General features: G+C 54.2%; 1 protein-coding gene across 1 annotated transcript in view; it reads right to left on the reverse strand.

Annotated features, from left to right (window-relative positions):
- The window catches only part of ELAVL1 (ELAV like RNA binding protein 1), a 40,289-nt gene that overhangs the window by 18,514 nt on the left and 2,656 nt on the right, over nucleotides 1-19,119 (reverse strand). The window contains exon 2 of the mRNA XM_044254361.1: nucleotides 9,934-10,121. Within this exon, the coding sequence (XP_044110296.1) occupies nucleotides 9,934-10,105 (172 nt within the window). The 5' untranslated portion in view covers nucleotides 10,106-10,121. The remainder of the gene's footprint in view (nucleotides 1-9,933; nucleotides 10,122-19,119) is intronic.

Genomic DNA, 19,119 nt, shown 5'->3' on the forward strand with positions numbered 1-19,119 from the left:
TCTATACTCGCTTTTTGTTATGCTTCTTGGCAACCTGGCAAGTTTTCTACAACGAACAAATGTTACCTTTATTTAAAAAGAAATACTGTGTGGGGCGCCTGGGTGGCTCAGTCAGTTAAGTGTCCAACTCCTGATCTCCACTGTCGTGATCTCAGGGTCATGAGATCGAGCCCCACGTCAGACCCCGCTTTGGGCTCTACGCTTAGCGCAGAGTCGGCTTGGGATTCTCTCCCTTTCCCTCTCCTCTGCTTCTGCGCACACGTGCTCTCTCTCAAATAAATAAATAAAATCTTGAAAATAAAAAAAGAAGAAGAAACGCCGTTTCTAAGAGCTCCCCATGGAAGCTCTCAAGAAGGCAATGACAACGATCAGTCTCACCGGCTGCCGGCTGAGACGTGGGGACTCCGAGGGCGAGGACAGAGGACAGAGGACAGTCACAACTGGAAAGACAGGCAGACAGGGAGGGCCGAATGGTGACCAGCTGTCTGTGTCCAGGGGTTTCTCCACAACTCACGCCCGAGTGGGAAGGTTTGCTGGGCTCTGGTGCCACCCAGCGTCGGGTCCCACACTTTCCAAAACCTACAGCTCGGCTACGAGCAGATGCCAGGGAGCTCGAGGAGAAGCTGCGGCTGAGAGCAGTCCCAGGCCAGCCCCGTGCCGGGCATCACAGCCCTGGCCAAGGCTCCAGGGCTGCCCTTGGCGGTGGCCCGTGGTGGTGGCCGCAGCAGCTGAGGTCGGCGGGGGGAGGGGGCGGTTAGGGGGAGGAAGTACAGGTTACTAAGAAAGACATCTAGGGTCACAGAAAGGTGTCCCCTCTCCCTGGTGAAACATTCAAGTGGGGACAGCGACCACCACTGGCATGCCACGGGAGGGGCTCAGCCTAAGAGGGGAGGGGCTGTGGGTTCCCAGGAGGCCCCCAGAGAAGCAAAGGCTGAAGGATGGAGCAGAAGGAGCCTAGTCCTTTCCCTACAGGAGGGGCAGGCGGAGGCCCAGAGAAGAGAACAAATGCGCCCACCCTTACCCACCCACGTGCCATGCTAGGGGGCAGCCACTGAGTGCTGGGCACTGCTCTGGGCACAGAGATAGAGCGGTGAGCCTCGCTTTCCTCCTCCAGTTGGTGGAGGGCGACAACAAGCAGGTATAAAACACCAGGCCTTTAGCCACATGACGCACAATTCCTCAGGTGCCTGCTGAACTCAGGCCCTCTGGGAGGTAATGAGACGTGGAACCTAGCAGTCTAACCCAGTTTTGCCGCTTTCCTAAAACAGACAAAAAAAAACCAACAAAACACTTTACTTTTTAAAGTTACAAAGATAATACAGAGAGTTCCTATAGAGCCTATACCCCATTTCCCCTGGTGGTAACATCTTCTGCCAGAAGGGGACATTTGTTACAACTCAGGAACCAGGACTGATATGTGGCTAGCTAACCCACTTGATTCAGATGGCCTTTGTTTTCCCCTAACGGCGCTTTCTGTCCCAGGAGGCCATTGAGGACCCCACAGGACATGTAGCCGTCAGATCCCTGTAGGCTGCTCTTGGCCGGGACGGCTTCTCGGACTTCCCTTGCTTTTGATGACCCTGAGCGTTTCAAGGAGGGCTGGTCAGGAATGTTGTGAAGTCTCCTGCAGCTTGGGTCCGTCAGATGTTTTCCATGGTGAGGCTGGGCTGCTGCGTTTTGTGAGGAAGACGCCGGAGTGAAGTGCCCTCCTGACACCCTATGGGCGGGTGCGCTGTCCCCGTAACTTACCACTGCTAATGCTGGCCCGGATCCCCTGGCCGAGGCCGTGGGTTTGCCAGGTTTCCCCACTGTCAAGTCCCCCCTCGCCCCACACTGCAGGCTGCGGAAGGCAGGCAGTGCACAGCCCACACCAAAGGAGTGCCTTGAGGAGATGTAGTCTCCCTCCTTCCGGGCAGAGTAGCTACATAAACTGTCCGCAGTTCTGCACGGGCCACTTTCTTTTTTAAAGAAACAAACCCCAAACCTCACCCTCCACACTCAAACTCCTTCTCTTTTTTCTTAAGATTTTATTTCGTATTAAAGAGAGAGAGAGAGAGCAAGTAAATGAGAGCAAGCAGGGGGTCCGGAGAGGGACAAGACGACTCCACACTGAGCTCAAAGCCCAATGCAGGACTGGACCTCACGACGCTGCGATCATGACCTGAGCTGAAATCAAGAGCTGGACACTTAACCGACTGACCCCCCCCCACGCGCCCCCACACCCAAACTTCGAACGAAACTCCACGGGTCTGAGAGACTTCGCTCTGACCGTGGGCAGTGAGGACCCCGGAGCCGCGTGCCCACCGGGCTGGGGCCCATCTAGCAGGAGTCAGACGCCAAAGTTCAGAAAACACGGTCACGACTGCGGTCGGCTCCAGGCTGGAACTTTAGGGCCCCTTGCGAACAGTCCAGACTACAATGTCGAAGCTGAGAACGCAGAACGCCTGTGGTATGGACTCCCGAACTGAACTACACGCTTGCTGGGATTTTCCCTCATAAACAGCTGCTCTCCGATCCCCGCTCTTACCCATCTGTCATGGCCCAGGCCATGAAGCCCGTTTTGGCCCAGCCCCAGAGGGGCTCCTCTGCCTCTCTGGTGCGCACAACCAGTGCTCGGGTCTTCCTGTATTCCTGCTCTTTCCACAAGGCCAATCCCAGTCCTGGACCACCCGTCTCCTTCACTGGTGGCGCAGGTGGCCTGAGCCCTGGTACGGAACTGAGGAGGACCCGGGCCCAGGCTGCGCTCCTGTGTCTCAGCCGCAGGTGGCTCCTGGCAGCGTATAAACCTGGGTCCTACCTGGACCCACTGCCTGATTCCTTGCCTCCCTGGTGCTTGGTGGCCCTGGCCGGGCTCCCAGGGTGGTCACTGCAGAATGCCAGCTCTGCCCTCACCGGAGCACCAACTCTCAGTGCCACTCCACAGACAGGCGCCTCCTGCTCCAGGATGTGATGACAACAGCAAGTTTTCTTTCTCCCCAACGGTCCCTCCTCAAGCTCCTAGTTTTCTACCCATCCCATCGAGATGGCCCCCAAGGGTTCTGCCTCTGGCTCTTGTCTCAGTCATACATCCTTCCTGAGTGGCCTCCTTGAGCATCATGTACCCACACCTGCCAGTATCGCCCAGGAAGTCACACACTGCCAGACGGCCACTGCCAAACGGCCACTGCCTCCTTTCCCAGGCTTGCTCTCCCTCCCCCTCAATGAGCCAACAAATATTAACCGAGCAGCTACTACGTGTCAGGACCCATGCCAGGCTGGCCAGGGGGTTCGATGATGATCGTGAAGGACAGCTTGTGCCTCAACGAATGTCCCATTCCAGTGGGCAAGCTGGGTGACGAACCAGCACGTAATGAACAAAACCGCCACCAAGGCGCTATGAGGACAGTCCCCGCTGTGGTTGACAGGGACTGATGGGACAGGGCCAGGGTCGACAGGGCAGCTAGGAATGCCCTCTGAGGAGCCGATGATTGCAGTAAAACCCTGGGATGGCTGCGGACAAGCAGTCCAGACAGAAGAGCCAGTGCCAAGTGTGTGAGGCAGAGGAGACGTTGGTGTGTTCCAGGAAATATGTAAGGCGACCAGCACAGTTGAACAAAACCAGCTGGGAAATGGCCCAGAGGTGGCTGCTGGGTGGAGTGGGGCTGGGCCGCCGGGCCCAGGAGCGAGACCAGGTGTGGATGCACAGGCCGGGGCAGCAGCAGGAGGACCCACCAAGAGGACCCGCAGATCGGCTGCTGGAGGAGGGAGCTCAGAGGAGGCCGAGTTTCCCTAAGTGCCACGGAGTAGCTCACCATCAGCATGCCCAAGCCACGCCTTCTGGGGCCTGCAGCTGCGTGGGGCGGATCTCTGCACACCCCGTTCTGGGTCTGGCCCTGTCCTCCTGGAGTCTATTCAACCCTCTGTGGTGGGCACCTGCGTAGAGTGGGAGGGCAGGCAGCTGAGGAATGAAGGGGAGCCCCTGGTTTGCACCCACATGAGGCCACACACGGAAGTGCCAAGTCTCGGCCTCCACCCAGCTGCTGCCCGTAAGGCAACCGTGTTCAACTCTGGCTGCTTGCTAGAACCACCAGGGCAGCTTCTAAAAACGATCACTGCCCGGGCCCTAACCTGAACCAATGACAGCGGTGTGGGGGTGTGTGCAGTAGGAGGGGAGGTGGCATCAGCTGTTGTGAAAGCTCCCCGGCGACTGCAGTGAGGAGTTGAGAGCTGCTGCTGGGAGTGAATGAGGAGAGGGGGCCCTCCAACGGCACAGAAGCCTGTTGGCGTGGCTCAGAGTAGGCGCCTGGGGGAAGGCCCTCACCTCCCCAAGCAGCCCCCATGTTACTGCGTCTCTAACAGGGTCTGTAAGCCATGCCGGGCAAGGCCACAGCTCCCAAGGCCTGCCTCAGCCTGAGGATCCCCGATGTCAGGCAGGCAGACTTCCAGTCTCCCTACAGATGATTCTCCTGTCCCTTAGAGGTAATGAGCCTACCAGGATCCCGGCCACGAAGGCGGATCAGGGGCAGCCCCCTCTCATTCAGGGCACTGGAAGACGAGCCCTGATGGAGGAAAGTCTGAGGTCTGGTCGGGGAACAGGGGTGCTCAGGGACAGTGCTCGGGCCGGGTACGGACCCTGCACAGGCTGCTGGGGCTTAAGGAGGGCAGGACCTGCCTGGAGTCAGTGTTGGCAGGTGAGGGCAACCAGAAGCCCATGATGGGAGATCTGGAGAAGAGGGGAGCAGGTAGGTGAGGAGTGAGAGAGAGAGAGAGAGAGCGCACACACAGGTAGGGATGAAGCATGAATCAACTCAGGCTGAGGCCAACGGGCGTCCTAGAGGCCAGCGCTCCCCCCCGGTTCACGCTGCCCCCAGCTCTCGCTCCCCACCCTGCAGGCAGAGCTCCTCGTCTCGGACTTGCTCCTGCACCAGCACAGTAACCTCCAGGAAGGTTAAATCAGATGTGCGGAAACCCTTGCCTGGCTGATTCAGGGGGGCCTGGGTAGGGCCTGGGATGTGTGCGTCTCCGAGGGGCTGCTGCGGGTCGGCGGCCCGCACTCCGACAGCCGCTGCCTGGAGGAGACCCAGGCTGCCTCCTTGCAAAGCACTGCCCGTGCCGGGCCTGGCGGCCTCACAACCACTGCTCTTCCAGGTCCAAACACTGCCCTCTCTCTAGACAAGGTCAAAACCGAGAAATGACGCCCCGGCATCTCCTATTACACTTGCCGACCCGAGCGGCCAGAGCAGCCAGACGCTCTCTCAAACTGACCCCGGGGCGGGCGGCTGGGGGAGGGAGCACCTGTGGCCAAGGCCTCCCCTGCAGCGTGAGAGGGGAGGGAGGGTCAAATTCTGCCTGTAAATGTCCGCAGGGGCTCAAGGGAGGGCTTCCCAGGGGAGGGAGGCTGGGTCTTAGCGGAGGCAGAGGGGTGACTGGATTAAAGAGACAATAAATAAGACACGGCAAATGCCCCCAAAAGAAAAAACGGGCAAAGGACAAGTAGGTTATTTCATAAACAAAGAGTACGAACAGCCAGCAAAGACACGAACTTTCACTTAGGCTGGGCGAGATGAGAGCCCCCGGCCCTCCCAGCCTAGGGGATGGTGGGGCGGGGCAGAACCAGAGTAAACTGGTGATGGCTTTGAGTCGGTACGTGCTGTCCCCGCTACGGGCTCACCTCCAGGAGGACCTCCAACGGCAATCACTGAGGAGCGCAGACAGGCACCAGGACGCAGAGGTTTCCATAAACACGCAATATGGTTCTATCCTGTTGTACACTCAGGAGCGCCATACGATGGGACCCCGTGTAACTGTTCTGGTGAGGTAGTTATGCTCAGTGACAGAAAAACATTCACAGGTACAGGAAGCAAAGGTTCTCGCACGGCTTCGGTGGCGCGAGCCCGTTTTTCTGAAAGCGCGTACCTGCTCATCACCACAAGTATGGAAAGAAACAGGTCCGGAAGGACACGAACTACAAAGCTAACAGGATTTGGGGTAATTTAAACATTTTTTTCCCGTTTCCTGTCCTGCCTCATGTTGTTTTTCTAGAAGGAACAAAGGTCAGGCTGGCTTGGTGTGGAAGGGCTTTCCCGTAGAGGGAACAGTATTCACAAAATCACAGGACTGTAAGAGCCAGGGCACGCTGGGAAATGACAAGCAGCTCAGTCGGGCCTGCTAGGAGGGGGAGTGGACAGCCGAGTGGCTGGGGAGGAGGAGGACAGGTCCCCGAGGAGACTTGGGGGCTGCAGGCGGGGTGTGGGCTTTGACAGGGCAGTGCAGGAGGGCAGAGGATGATTCCTGGGCCATATGGCGTCTGCAGAGGACCGGACACCAGGCCAGAAAGTGGGGCAGGGCTGCACGGCAGGGCTAGCTAGAATTGTGGATGGACTCGCAATACAAATACGTGTCCCCAACACAGGCGCTGGGGCCTGGCAGCCAGAAACACCCTGAATCTTGAGGCCAGCCCGTCCAACCTTCCCAGCATCCTAGCCGCCATCCGGTCCTCACTCCTCCTGTCGCCCATGACTGGCCAGTGGTTGGCACTTGGTAAATAGTTGTTGAGCAAATGAATGGCCGAGCTGATTAGCATTTCCCCCTTCACTAGACGTACTCATTCATTCACTCAACAGGCACTGATTATGACTGTATCTAAGGAGCTAATAGGGTCCCTGCCTTTGAAAACCATATGGACCTCCTGGACCAGAAAGTTCTAACTTAGTGCAGTGTGGAAACCCACCCTGCCAGCTGCGCAGTTGCTATGGCAACCCAGACAAGGAGCATCCAACGCTGACACAGCTGGGCCAGGAAAGGTGACCTGAAGCAAGCAGGGCCCGGGAACTGACAGTGACGGGGGCACAAGCAGACTGTTTCGATTCCTTTGCCACAGTGAAGAGAGCCTTCTGGAGGAAACACGGGTGGCTGGTTAGGAGGCCAGAATGCCAGCGCAGGCAGAAGACAACATGGCCTTATCTGGATCTGTGGCGGGTAGTGAGGCGGGGGAAGGGGTGGAAGGAAAGGGATGGAAGCATCCAGAAGAAGGAGTCCCAGCCAGGGACACAAATCAGAAGTCATGCTTAGATTTCTGACTGGAGTCACTGAGTGAACACTGGGGCCACCTGGTAAGATGCAGAAGCTGGGGAAAGGCTGGGGAAAGACTGGTGACGGGTGGAGGGGGCCTGAAGGTCGGGAGAACATTCTTGTTGAAGCACAGGTGGACCACTGAGGCTACAGGAAAGCGCCGGGGGTGCATCTGCTCTCCCCGGGGGAAGCAGCAGCTTGGGAATAACCCTAAGGACCGTCTAAGTTAATGGCCAGGAAAGAGCTGCAAGAGGGAAAGCACAGCCTCAGGGCTGGGAGAAAGCCAGGTAGGTAGCTCACGGAAGCCAAGGAGGAGGGGAAGCTTCCAGAAGGAAGAGAAGACAATCAACTGAGGGCTCTGTGAATGCGAGGGGAGGGAGGACAAAGCTAGAGCAGCGAGGCAGGATACTGGCGACACCTGGCAACGTCTACGGGCATTTTTTTTTTTAGTTGACACGACTTGGAAGATGCCACTGGCATCTAGCAAGTGGAAGGGATGCTGCTCCACATTCCGCAACGTAAGACGCAACCTCTGCCCACAAGAATTGTCCAGTCCCAAGTGTCTTGAGTAGAGACACTCTGAGCTGGAGGGTCCGGAGCTTCAGCAAGGATTCTTTTCAAGTGAAGAGACGCGAGCGTGTCTGAACGCCAGCGAGACGATCGCGAGGAGACCTGGGCAAGCAGGTGCTCGTCTAGCCTGAGGTTCCCAGGACGTGGAGACGGGCAGGGGTGGAGACGGCTGTTATTTTCCCAGCAAGGTGGGAGGCAATCACTAGCCCAGAGTGAAGGGTGCAGACGCGGTTGCTGTGGGGGCCGGGGATGCCTGTGTTGTGGGCTGAGCTCCGCTGGGAAGGGGCTTTGAGAGGGCATCCATCTGCCTGCCTCGACGCAAGACTCTCTCCAGGATGGCCTTCGTTAGCCCGGCTAGGAGGGAACGGCTGGACGAACGTTTCCCTGCCTGGGGTTTCACCGGAGCAGCCTAACAGGGGGCAGAGGGGCCGCGCAGCTGGCGAGGTTTCCGCACACCAGCGGCAGGAGGGGAGAGGCAGATGCAGTGCGCCTCTTGTGCAGGTTGGCTGTTTGCAATGTAAAGAACTGCTAGCAGGACGCAGAGCTGAGACGGAGCCTGCGACCACAGACTCCACACCGCTTCGTAGGTTACACTTATCTTGCCTGAAGAGGAGGAAAAGTTTATCTCTGAACTGAAATAATTTCCAAATTACACTTTGTTGCCTTTACCCCATTCCCGAAACCAGTTCTCTCTGGACTGATCTTGCCAAATCTAGGTGTTCCTATCATCAGAGCTCACATTCCTTTGAAACCACAACAAGTGAACAAAGAGTCAGGTACCGTGAGAATGCTGGCAAAATTGGACTGTAATGTTCAGGAATATCCACGGGGCTAAAAATTCCCTCCCGTCTGAACATAAGAGGAGAAAGGCAAGACTTGTTAGTAGCATAGGAGAATTTTAAAACACCTCTGAACAAGGACTCTCATGCAGATGGTCTCCCGAAACAGGAGAAAGATAATGGCTTCTAGAACATTCTTAACACCATTACATTTGTGTATTATCTACAATTCCTGGTTAGAAGATGTTTATTAAATCACAGACTCAGAACTGGAAGAGTCCTTAAAAAACTTCTGAAGTCAGTGCCCCCACTGATGAACTAATTCCCTATACAGAAGTCAGCCGGCCTCGACAGGACGCAGCCCAGAGACAGGCAACTTCAGGTTCCTGGCAAAAGCTGAGAATCAATGAAGTAAGACAATGGGTACATCAGGCTTAATATATTACTTTCATGCAGATCAGAATACAAGATATTATCTTACATCCATAATAAAGTTTTTCTTGTGTGTGTGTATGTGTGTGTGTTTAAACTTGTAAATTAGTTTTCAGTGCAGAGAACCAGTCTCACAACCCACGGTGGCAGCCAGAGTCCTCTTTGGGGGGTGGCGTTCGGGGGGGCGGTTGTCTGCCCATTCCTCAGCTCACGGAGCAGAGAGGAAGAAGGATGAAGGAAGAGAATGGGGCGGGGGCGGGGGAGAATGAGGGTAGAAAGAAAGGAAGCAGGAGACAGGAGGAGGACAGCTCCTTAAAAGCAATGTTCCTCTTAGGGACAGAAGGAAGGAAGTGCTTCGTAGCACCTGATCTTTCCATGTTTTCCTCCTTGAAACCATACTCTCGGGGCGGAGGTTGCGCCGTAAGGACAGCCTTCCCAGGTGTCTGCAAACCCTTATGAGGCAGGTAAGCACTAGGACGTAGGAGCCATGCCCACTTTAGGTGTGGGGACACTGAGCTTTAACGGTCGCACGTGGAGGCCGTGGAGAGCAGGGCTCTCAGCCGGCATCCAATCAGACAGCCTGCCTGTCGATCCACGGGGAGCCCCGCTCTCACCCCCCAAGAGTTCAAGCTCCGCGTGTTTCCGATGTCCCAGCTGATGGTGTGCTGGCAAGCAGCACAGAGACACTCTGTGTTCTGCCACGGGCCTGGCCGCGCACGGGGACCCAGGAAGACAGGGAAGGACCTGCCTGGACCAGAGTCCCTTCGGCGCATGGGGCCGAGCCAGGCCGGGCTGTCACGCACGTTCTCTGCTCTCTTCCAGCTGTCAGAGCTGTCCCCATTTCTGGTGTCCCCTCGTCTTCCCACCCCTCCCACCATCTCACTTTGTACATGCTCTGTCTCAGGAGGAGCTTTTCCTTTTTTGGAAACCGATGTCCAATCTGCCACCAGGGCGGTGGCACAATACAGTCTGCGATAACAACGGCACCTGACAACCGTCGTCACAGGGCTGTGGCTCTTCTGCCCTAAGGAACCGCGGGCACAGAAGCCGGTGCTTAGTGGGACCCCCCAAGACCCCCTACGAACCCTCTCCGTTTCTTTACCTGCTACTTTATCCCGAATGAGTTTTGCAGACTCGACTTCCCCGATACTGCTGAACAGACTCCGCAGCTCATCCTGGGTCATGTTCTGAGGGAGGTAGTTGACAATTAAATTCGTTCTCCCGATATCATCCCTGCAGTCTTCGGCCATGTGGTCTTCATAACCATTAGACATTGTATTTTTTAAAAATCTGCAGAGGGGGGAGAAAAACCAAGTAAATTCCACACGTCCATACTGCACAACATTAAGGCAAAACGAATGACTGGCACTTAGGGTTTTTTCTTTTCAACACTGCAAGTTCAACTTCACAAAAAAACCCGCAAGTGGAGGTTTACGGCGGCCTAATTCATAACTGCCCAGCGGCGGGAAGCAGCCGGCGTGCCGTTCAGTCGGCGAAGGAAGGAACAAACTGCTACTGTCCGCGGCCTGCGCACAATGGACCGTTATTCGGTGACAGGAGGAAATGAGCTCCGGAGCCAGAGACTGGGGGAGGCCTTAACTGTGTATCGTTAAGTCTGAAAGGCAACACACCAGGCGACCCCGGTTATAGGGCATCGTGGAAGAGGTGAAACCCAGAATAGGTAAGAACACCAGTGGCTGTCAGGGCTCAGAAGGAAGGGCGGGAGGCGCGGAGGAGCGCAGAGGACTCCGTGCGGCGCGGCGGCTCTCGGGGTCGTGCGGTCCTGGTGCATACAGGTGAGCACCATCCGGGCAAAACCCACCGAAGGCGCACATGGAGACCGAACCCGAAGGCAAACTACGCTCGTGGAGTCTAGCAAAACACCGCACCGACACACGATGTCCCTAAGAGGGAAGATTCTGACGGACGCCCGCTCTGTGCTTCCTTCGCAGTCTTTCTGTAAACCTGCAACGGCTCTAAAACAAGAGCCGCCTCTACTTACTCGGGTGCTTCAAAAACACTACGAACGGCTCAGTCGGTGGAGTGTGCGACTCTGGATCTCAGGGCCCTGCGTTCAGGCCCCACGCTGGATGCGGAGCTGACTTAGAAACAAAACACCGACAACCAATTCCAGCACCATCATTCAAGCTCCTGCGAAAAGTGTTCGGGTTGTCTCGAGAGCTTTCCACAGCTTCCCGATCGCCTCCTCGCGTCTCCGCACGCACCACAGTGCCGCTGGGTACTGAGGAGGCTGCGAGGTGCACCTGAGCACCGCGACTCCGGCGCCCCGTCTCTGTCCTCACGCAGGGAGACAACGGTTCCCTCCATCCCTCTATCCCAACGGCCACGGCGACAGAGCTGGTGAAGAGGTCAGGGTTTCTCTACCAGTTGGCGGAACGTGGTTTTCAAAGCTTGCAGGCTCTGGAACGCCCTGAGCCACCCGCAGAGGTCTTGCTCTCAGTGGCAAACACCACGGCACAGCGACGGCTTCAAGGAGAGTCTGGATCAACGCGGCCGAGAGCATCGGGACGCTCTTCTGAAAGCACAACTCGCGCTGGGCTTGCTCCCAAGTCCTGCCGCGCCGGGCCGCGTCATCTAAGATGTCCCACGTCCCTGCCTCTAAAGATGCACGCACTCACCCCTATGGGGCTGAAGTGCAGGAAAAAGGCCCCGCAGCCCACCAGCCGGGAGGTCTCGGGGGCAGCCCACCCCTTTCTCCGGATCCCTCTGCCCAGCCCTGCTTTTATGCTTGAAAACCCAGTGCCCGCTGTCAGGAGCACTGAGCCTTCTTTAAAAATAGCCTTGCCAGTGGTTATATAAAAACCTGAACACAGCTCCCACCTCCCCCCCTGAGTCAGCACTGGGAGAGGACTTAGGTGTGGTTTTGGGTTTGGGTTTTTCTTCCCCTGCTGGAAACAGGTGGGACTTCTCTCCTTCCTGCCTCCTGATTTACTTCGGACTATACACAATGTGCGAAGTTAGTGCACTCTCCCAGTATTTCTTTTATTTACCTGCAAATGTTCTATGCTCCCTGTTCTTTATAAAATAGGTTAGCATCTAAAGCCATAAAAGAAATACTGGGAAGCCAGATTTCCTAGGATTAAGAAGTTCTGTGTGGCAAGAGGCACCACAGGCAGACAAGCAGCGGACTTGGGAGAAAATGCTCGCTACCTACGACATTATTTAGGCCAGCGGTTCTTGACGTGGGTGATTCGGCTCTCCAGGGGACACTGGGCCGTGTCTGGAGACATTTCTGGTTACCACAACTGCGGGTGGTGATGTGCCACTGGAACCTAGTGGGGAGAGGCCGGCGGTGCCACAAGGTCCCAGATGGTCCCCACAACCAAGAACTGTCCAGCCCCCAATGTCAACACTCCCAACACTTAGACCACTTGATTCTGAGCATCTACAAACTCACCAGAAAGAAGATACAACCTTAACAGAGAAGGGGACAAAGGATATGAGCCGCAACTAATAGATGCCAGCAATTCAAATGCCAATAAACCAAGAGCCCAAACTCATAGATAATGAGGAAAATGTGAAGTCAAAAGAGATGGCACCTTCTGTCGGTCACATACAAGACCGCCCAGGATGGACAAAATCTAGCGTTGTAGAGAAGGATAAGGCAGACGGACACCCTGGTATGCCGCTGATAGAAGCATGAAACGCTACAGGCTTCTGGAGGATGCCCTTGAGTTTCACACCAATGCCACCCTCTGCTTCAGAACCGTCGGACCTGTTCTCCAGAAATAATCACACACATGCGGGGAAGTATGTGTGAGGACCCCAGGACCCCATAGCAGGTACAAGTGAAATGCTGGATATAATCTAAATATGAATTAAATAAACACCAATTTTCAGGAGAAAGCATGAGACCACCAGCATTAATGGGCTTAACCATGAAAAACTCCAGAAATCTGTTGATGCATCTGTAGCCGTGAGGCTTTCAGACAGATCATCAGCTCAAACACAAACACACACATTTGCTAAGGCCTGAACCCAAGTGCAAGGGTTAACTCTGAAAAATTAAAATACATATTTGTTCGAAATGTGATTCAAATATTTCTCTTCTCCCTTCCTTTGTTTTTCTTCATCCCTCCCTCTCCTCACCTTTGTTCTAAGTTAGGGACATACTCTCCCATCTTCTCCCTCCCCCCACTTTCATGGATGATGAACTGAGCAACAATGACCTCATTCTCATTATTCAGAGTGGGGTGTCTTGCATGCCCGGTAAAAAGATGACTTTCTTAAACAGTGGATGGCCCACCACCTGTTTGTATAAATAAAGTTTTATTGGCACACCGCTATTCTCATTTGTTTATGTATTGTCTGTGGCTGCTTTTGCACTACAGTGACAGAGTTGAGTAGTTGTGACAGAGACCAGATGGCCCAAAAAGCTGAAAATATTTACCATCTGGCTCTTCACAGAAAAAGTGTGACGACCTCTGTTCTAAAATATAAAAAAAGAAATTTTCTAAGAGAAAATCTTTGTGACACAGGGTGAGGCAAAGATTTCTGAGATACCACACCAAAAGTACAATCCATTTTTTTAAAAATTGAAGAACTGGATACCATCACAATGTAAAACTTTTGCTCTGCAAAGCTTACAGGCTACAGAGAAGAAGAAAATATTTGCAAATCACATATCTGAAAAAGGACTTGAATTCCGAACATATATTAACTCTCAAAACTTCATAAGAAGACAACCTAATTTTAAAGATGACAAAAGACGAACAAACAATGCATCAAAAAAGATATACGGATGGCAAACAGACACATGAAAAGACGTTCGACATTATTAGTTATTATGGAAGTGTAGATTAAAACTACATTAAGATACCATTACCCATCTGGAATGAGAATCAAGACACCACCACCCATTTAGAACGGTTAAACCAAAATAAAACAAAAGCAGGCAGGCGACAACAAAACAGACGTTATCAAGGATATGGAGAAACCAGAATTTTCATGCATAGCTGGTAGAAATGTAAAAATGTTAAAGTCGCTTTAGTTTTTAATTTTTTTAAAATTTTATTTATTTACTCGACAGAGCCCAAGCAAGGAGAATGGCAGGCAAAGGGAGAGGGGAAAGCAGGCTCCCGCACAGCAGGGAGCACCCAATGTAGAACTCGATCCCAGGACCCCGGGATCACGACCCGAGCAGAAGGCAGCCGCCCAACTGAGCCACTCAGGTGTCCCTTAAAGTCGCTTTAGAAGACGTAAGGGCAGTTTCTGAAACATACGCTTTCCAAGACCCAGCAATTCCACACCAGTAGACATACAAGAGAAGTGCAAAGCTACGCTCGTATAAAAACCCACACGCCAAGTGTTCACAGCGGCTTTACTCAGTCACACCTGAAACTGCAGCAGCCCAGGTGCCCCTCGAGCCATCAGCGCGGCCAGACTAGGGAAGGCCATGCAATGGAGCTCTGCTCCCAGTAAGCCAAGTGCTGCCGTCCGCGCAACTTGAATCGGCCTCAAATACACTCCGCAGAGTGAAAGGAACCGGACTCCGAGGCTCCGCAGTGTAAGGGTGCGTCCTGGCAAAAGCAGAACTGCAGGGATGGACCAGTGGTGGCCAGGGGCGGGGAGCAAGGGGGGCGCTGAGTACATGGGGGAGCACAAGAGAGCACTTTGTTTCTTGGGGACTGCACCTCCCGTGTCTTGATGGTGGAGGCAGTAACACGACTTTACACATTTGTCAAAACTCAAAGAATCCTACACCAGGATTTCAAGTGAACTGGAAAATAAATTTTAAGATTTGAAAAGTGAGCCTTACTCCACAGCACTCGGGGTCCTCCCTGATGCCCCCTGGAAGGCTGAGCAGCCTCTGCGGACCCAGTTCTTAGGTCGACTGCCCATGACGGAGAAACCCAAACCCCAAACAGAGCACAGCTTCTCAAAGCTTCAGGGCTGCGCCGCCCTGCTCTCTGTGTTCCTCCCCCTGACCTTTCCAAATCCACGTCCCTAATCCCTGGCCAAGCCAGCTTCTGTCAAGCACCAACCACAGCTGGGCCTTTGTCTCTCCCCGACAATCAGTGACTTCCAAGTTGTAGCCACTGCTGGCCGCCCCTTGGCTTGTCCGGCTGTCTCCTCTTGCTCGGGGGCTCTCCAGGGAGACGTCTCCAGGTCAGCACATTCGGAGGCCCCTGTCCATGGCGGCGCCGCCCACTGAGGCTCAGAGTCTTCGGTACTGTGCTCACGGTCAGGGTCAGCCATGGCACGGTTCACAGTGGCAGCGCAGGGCCTCCAACTGTCGCTACAGAGCAGCCCCCACTTCGAAACGTGGCCCTTCGCTCCAGCTTCTTCCCTAGAGGGCGGCAGACCTCCCCATCTCTGTGCCCCTGTTCCGGCTGCTCCCTTTACAGAGACTGTCCGCTCTCTCCATCACCTCCTCACTCATCTGTGAAACGTCCCCCCGGACAATAGGTTGCTCCAGTTCCCTGGGCCCACACGCCATTAGCCCAAAACTTTACAGATGCACGAATCACTCTAACTCCTAATTATTTGCTTTTTTTTTTTTTTAAAGATTTTATTTATTTATTTGTCAGAGAGAGGGGGAGAGAGAGCGAGCACAGGCAGACAGAGAGGCAGGCAGAGGCAGAGGGAGAAGCAGGCTCCCTGCCGAGCAAGGAGCCCGATGTGGGACTTGATCCCAGGACGCTGGGATCATGACCTGAGCCGAAGGCAGCTGCTTAACCAACTGAGCCACCCAGGCGTCCCCCTAATTATTTGCTTTTTACCCACATCGTTGGTGAGAGCCTGGAGGGCCGGTGGGGTCGGGGATGGACAGACACCAGGTCTCAGAGTCACCTGGGAATCGTGTATATTTGCCACTTCAAGTTAAAGGGCAGCTGAAAATTGTATTAACAGTCTTAATATATTCGGTACCTTACCTTTTTTTTTTTTTTTTTTTAAGATTTACTTACTATTTTAGAGTGAGAATGCAAGAGCAAACAGGCGAGAGGCAGAAGGGGCAGGAGAGGGACAAGCAGACTCCATGCTGAGCACAGATCCCAACGGGGGGCTCGGCCCCACAACCGTGAGATCACAACCTGAGCTGAAACCCAGAGTCAGACGCTCAACCGACTGAGCCACCTAGATGCCCCAGTACCTGACTTTTACTTACTACTCGTCCCATCCCACAAAATCAAACTCCATTGTAGAGGGCAAACAGGGAAACTCAGTTTAGCAAAGCAATTCCTGCTGAGCTGGAAACACTTCCAGTAACTGCACGTCCCATGGAGAAGCCCTGTTTGGATGATCTCTGAGGGTTTTCAGCCCCATTGCACTATTTTCAACAATCCTGGTTGTCTGTAAGACTTCAGCAATGCTGTTCCCATCAGAAGTATTACCACTATGCACATAGGGAAGACGTGTGTGTACAAAGGACGTGAGAACTTACACAGGTAATATACATGTAAAGCACCAAGACCAGTTCCCATTAGGCACCCCTGAGAATCTGTCTCATTGGATACTCACACAGCAGCCCTGCTGAACTACTCAAGTCCGAGCAAAACTAGAACAGTCAAATATGTCCTCAGGCTCAACCTTGACACTTCACACATCACATGATGCGGCTTGGACTCAATTATTTCTAAGGTCCCTTCCAGATGTAAAATTCTGAGTTCTCCAAGGTAAAAGCCTCAGCAATGTCAGGTCACCCAGGAAACACTTGAGGGTGCCAGAGACAAAGTGAATGTATCCCCTGACCCAGTTATAACTGCTATGTGAGGCGAGGGCTTAAGTGAACACGGCACGAATTTCCTTCTTCGCCCCTTCCCGCAACACCCGGCGCGGAGAGCGGCTGGACCCGCCAGCCCCGGCTACGTCACAGCAATTCGGTATCCACCAGGCTGAAAAGCTTCGGGTAGAAGCACATGAGGTGTAGCCAGTGTGTGGCCCAGTCCGAGTGCTGCGCGGGCCTGCGGGGACACGACTGGCTCCACAGCCCTGTGAAAGAGTTCTCACTCCTTCCTGGCTGGTCAAGGCCACTCCAGGGCTCTTGCAGAGAACCGCAGAGCAACAAGGCACGGCAAACTCCCGGGATGCAGAGTCTGACAGACCTGCGCCCCAATACTACCCTACTGCTGATCAGCTGACTGACTGTAAGGCACTTCCTTTCCTGAAGCCTCAGTCTCCTCGTCTGTGAAATGGGGGAGGGGGGGGTACCACCTGCTTCGCAGTGCCCAGCACAGCTCCTGACCCTTGGCAAGTGGCCACTTCACCCGCCTCCAGGTCCACAAAGGAACGCTTTGACTCTTTGCCCCGGAACCCTGGAAATGATCCAAACTGCTGATGCCATTTCTAATGGGCCTGGGCTCCGTGGGAGTCACAGGGAGTCACACCAGTCAAGGCTCACGGCTGCAGCCTTACGTATGTGGAACACCTTGGTGCTGTCTATGCTCACTCACCATCAACTGCACACACCAGCTTGGATGGGTCATCTGGTTTCTCACTCTGTCCACCAGAGACATGAACCTTACTCCTGCCCTGTGCCCTTCCTCTGACTTCACTGACAAAATGGGAGTATGCCTCCCTGATCTCCCCGTCTCCAACTGCAGGCACCCTCAAGTCCTCCCCTCCTGCCCTTGTCCCCCTCTTCAAGCCTCTTCTCCCCCTGGTGGCAGGACACATTTGTCCCCCAAGCCACCTCTCTCCCTCCCTCATACCTAAGCAGGCATCAAAATCTGCCAGTTGCACATCGGCAATGGATCTCCTTCTCCATCTCTCTGCCACTATTCTGGTTTGGGTCCCTTTATCTCTAACCTAGACAGAGTCCCAAATGGTCTCCCCGCCATGGGATTATTTCAAACCCAGTCTCTCCAAACCCAACCAGGCCTTCTCCCTCCAAATCACTCCTCTGCCTTCTGTTTCCCCCCTCTGTGAATCCTTCCTCCAGAAGAGATGTCTTTTTGCTGGGAGGCTGGATCCAGTCACTCATGAGCGCCCTTCTGGCCCTCCCTCTCCCAAGAAAACACAGAGTGCCAACCACATGGCCAGGCACGGAGCAAGGTACTGGGTATATGAGATAAAGGAACAGTCCCAGTCTCGGTCCTCCTGTTCAGGCCATTACCAGGCCACCTTGTACCACAAAAGCATCCTGACCAGCCCATCCATCCTTAAGTCTCCCCCAGGAAAACAAACTTCCAAGATCACCTCTCGTCTGTATCCAGAAACCCTCTACCACCTGACCCTGACATACTTTTCCAGACTTATCTCCAAGTTCACCCTCTCAACCCCTCTCTGCCTGCCCCAACCAGTCCACTCAGGCTTCCGGACCACTTTGTCTCTCCTCTCTTACTCACCCTGGGCCACTGGCTGCACCTTAAGACTCCTGCCCATGCCTCTTTGATCACAACGATCGGTATGGACACCAGCTCTTTCATCAAACACAGAAACCCAGCACCAGACAATCCTTTCTTTCAACACTCCCCGCCGCTTATCCTTTTGCTACTTCATATCTACACAGATCTCTTCTCCCCAGCTCAGGCTGGAAGTTCCTCAAAGAGGCCGTTTCTTCCCCTTCTCCCTATTCCCCATGACAATGCACAAGCAGTCACGTTTCATGTTTTCAACCTACAAAAGTGTGACCATCGACTTGGCCAAGACACACACAGGCCCTGGGTCAAGTGAAACCAACAGTGCTCATGAAAGCGAGTCCCCCCCCACCCCCGCATGTACGGACATGGACAATGCCTCTGTCCCCTCTCTGCTTCACAGCATATCCACTGCACGCTTTCCTGTGTCTGCATTTCAAACTGCTCCTTCTCTTGCCTTTCCTGTTTCTCTTACTGACCACCGGCCTTCTACTGGTCCCTCAGGCGGAGACCCAGAATCACCCACTGGTGTCCTCTCTTGCTCACTCACATCCCACATCTAAATACCCCCAGAGTCCTCTTACCCCCCAACCATGTCTCAAACCCATCCCCCTCTTTCCCTACCACTACAGCTCCGGGTCACAGCCGCAGCTTTTCCTACATAGAGCAAAGCGATCACCTTCTAACTGGTTTGCTGGCCTGCAGCACCATCCCCCTCCAACTCTGCTCTAACTCCCTAACCCTTCACTTCGTGGACTAAAATCACCCCTGGCCTGGCCTACAGGACAACCCCGCTGCACACCAGTCACAGGAGTCCTCTTGCCACTACCTACTTTGCTTTGCTTGCCCCTGAAGGATCAGACCCCAAATGGTTCCCGGAACAAACCAAGATGTTCCTACTTCCATGCTTTTGCATACGCTCTTCCTGTATCCTGCAAAGCTGTTCCCTGTGGTCTGTGTCTGGCTAA

This window comes from Neovison vison, chromosome 6 (genome assembly GCF_020171115.1).
Source record: "Neovison vison isolate M4711 chromosome 6, ASM_NN_V1, whole genome shotgun sequence".
Taxonomy (NCBI): Eukaryota; Metazoa; Chordata; class Mammalia; order Carnivora; family Mustelidae; genus Neogale; species Neogale vison.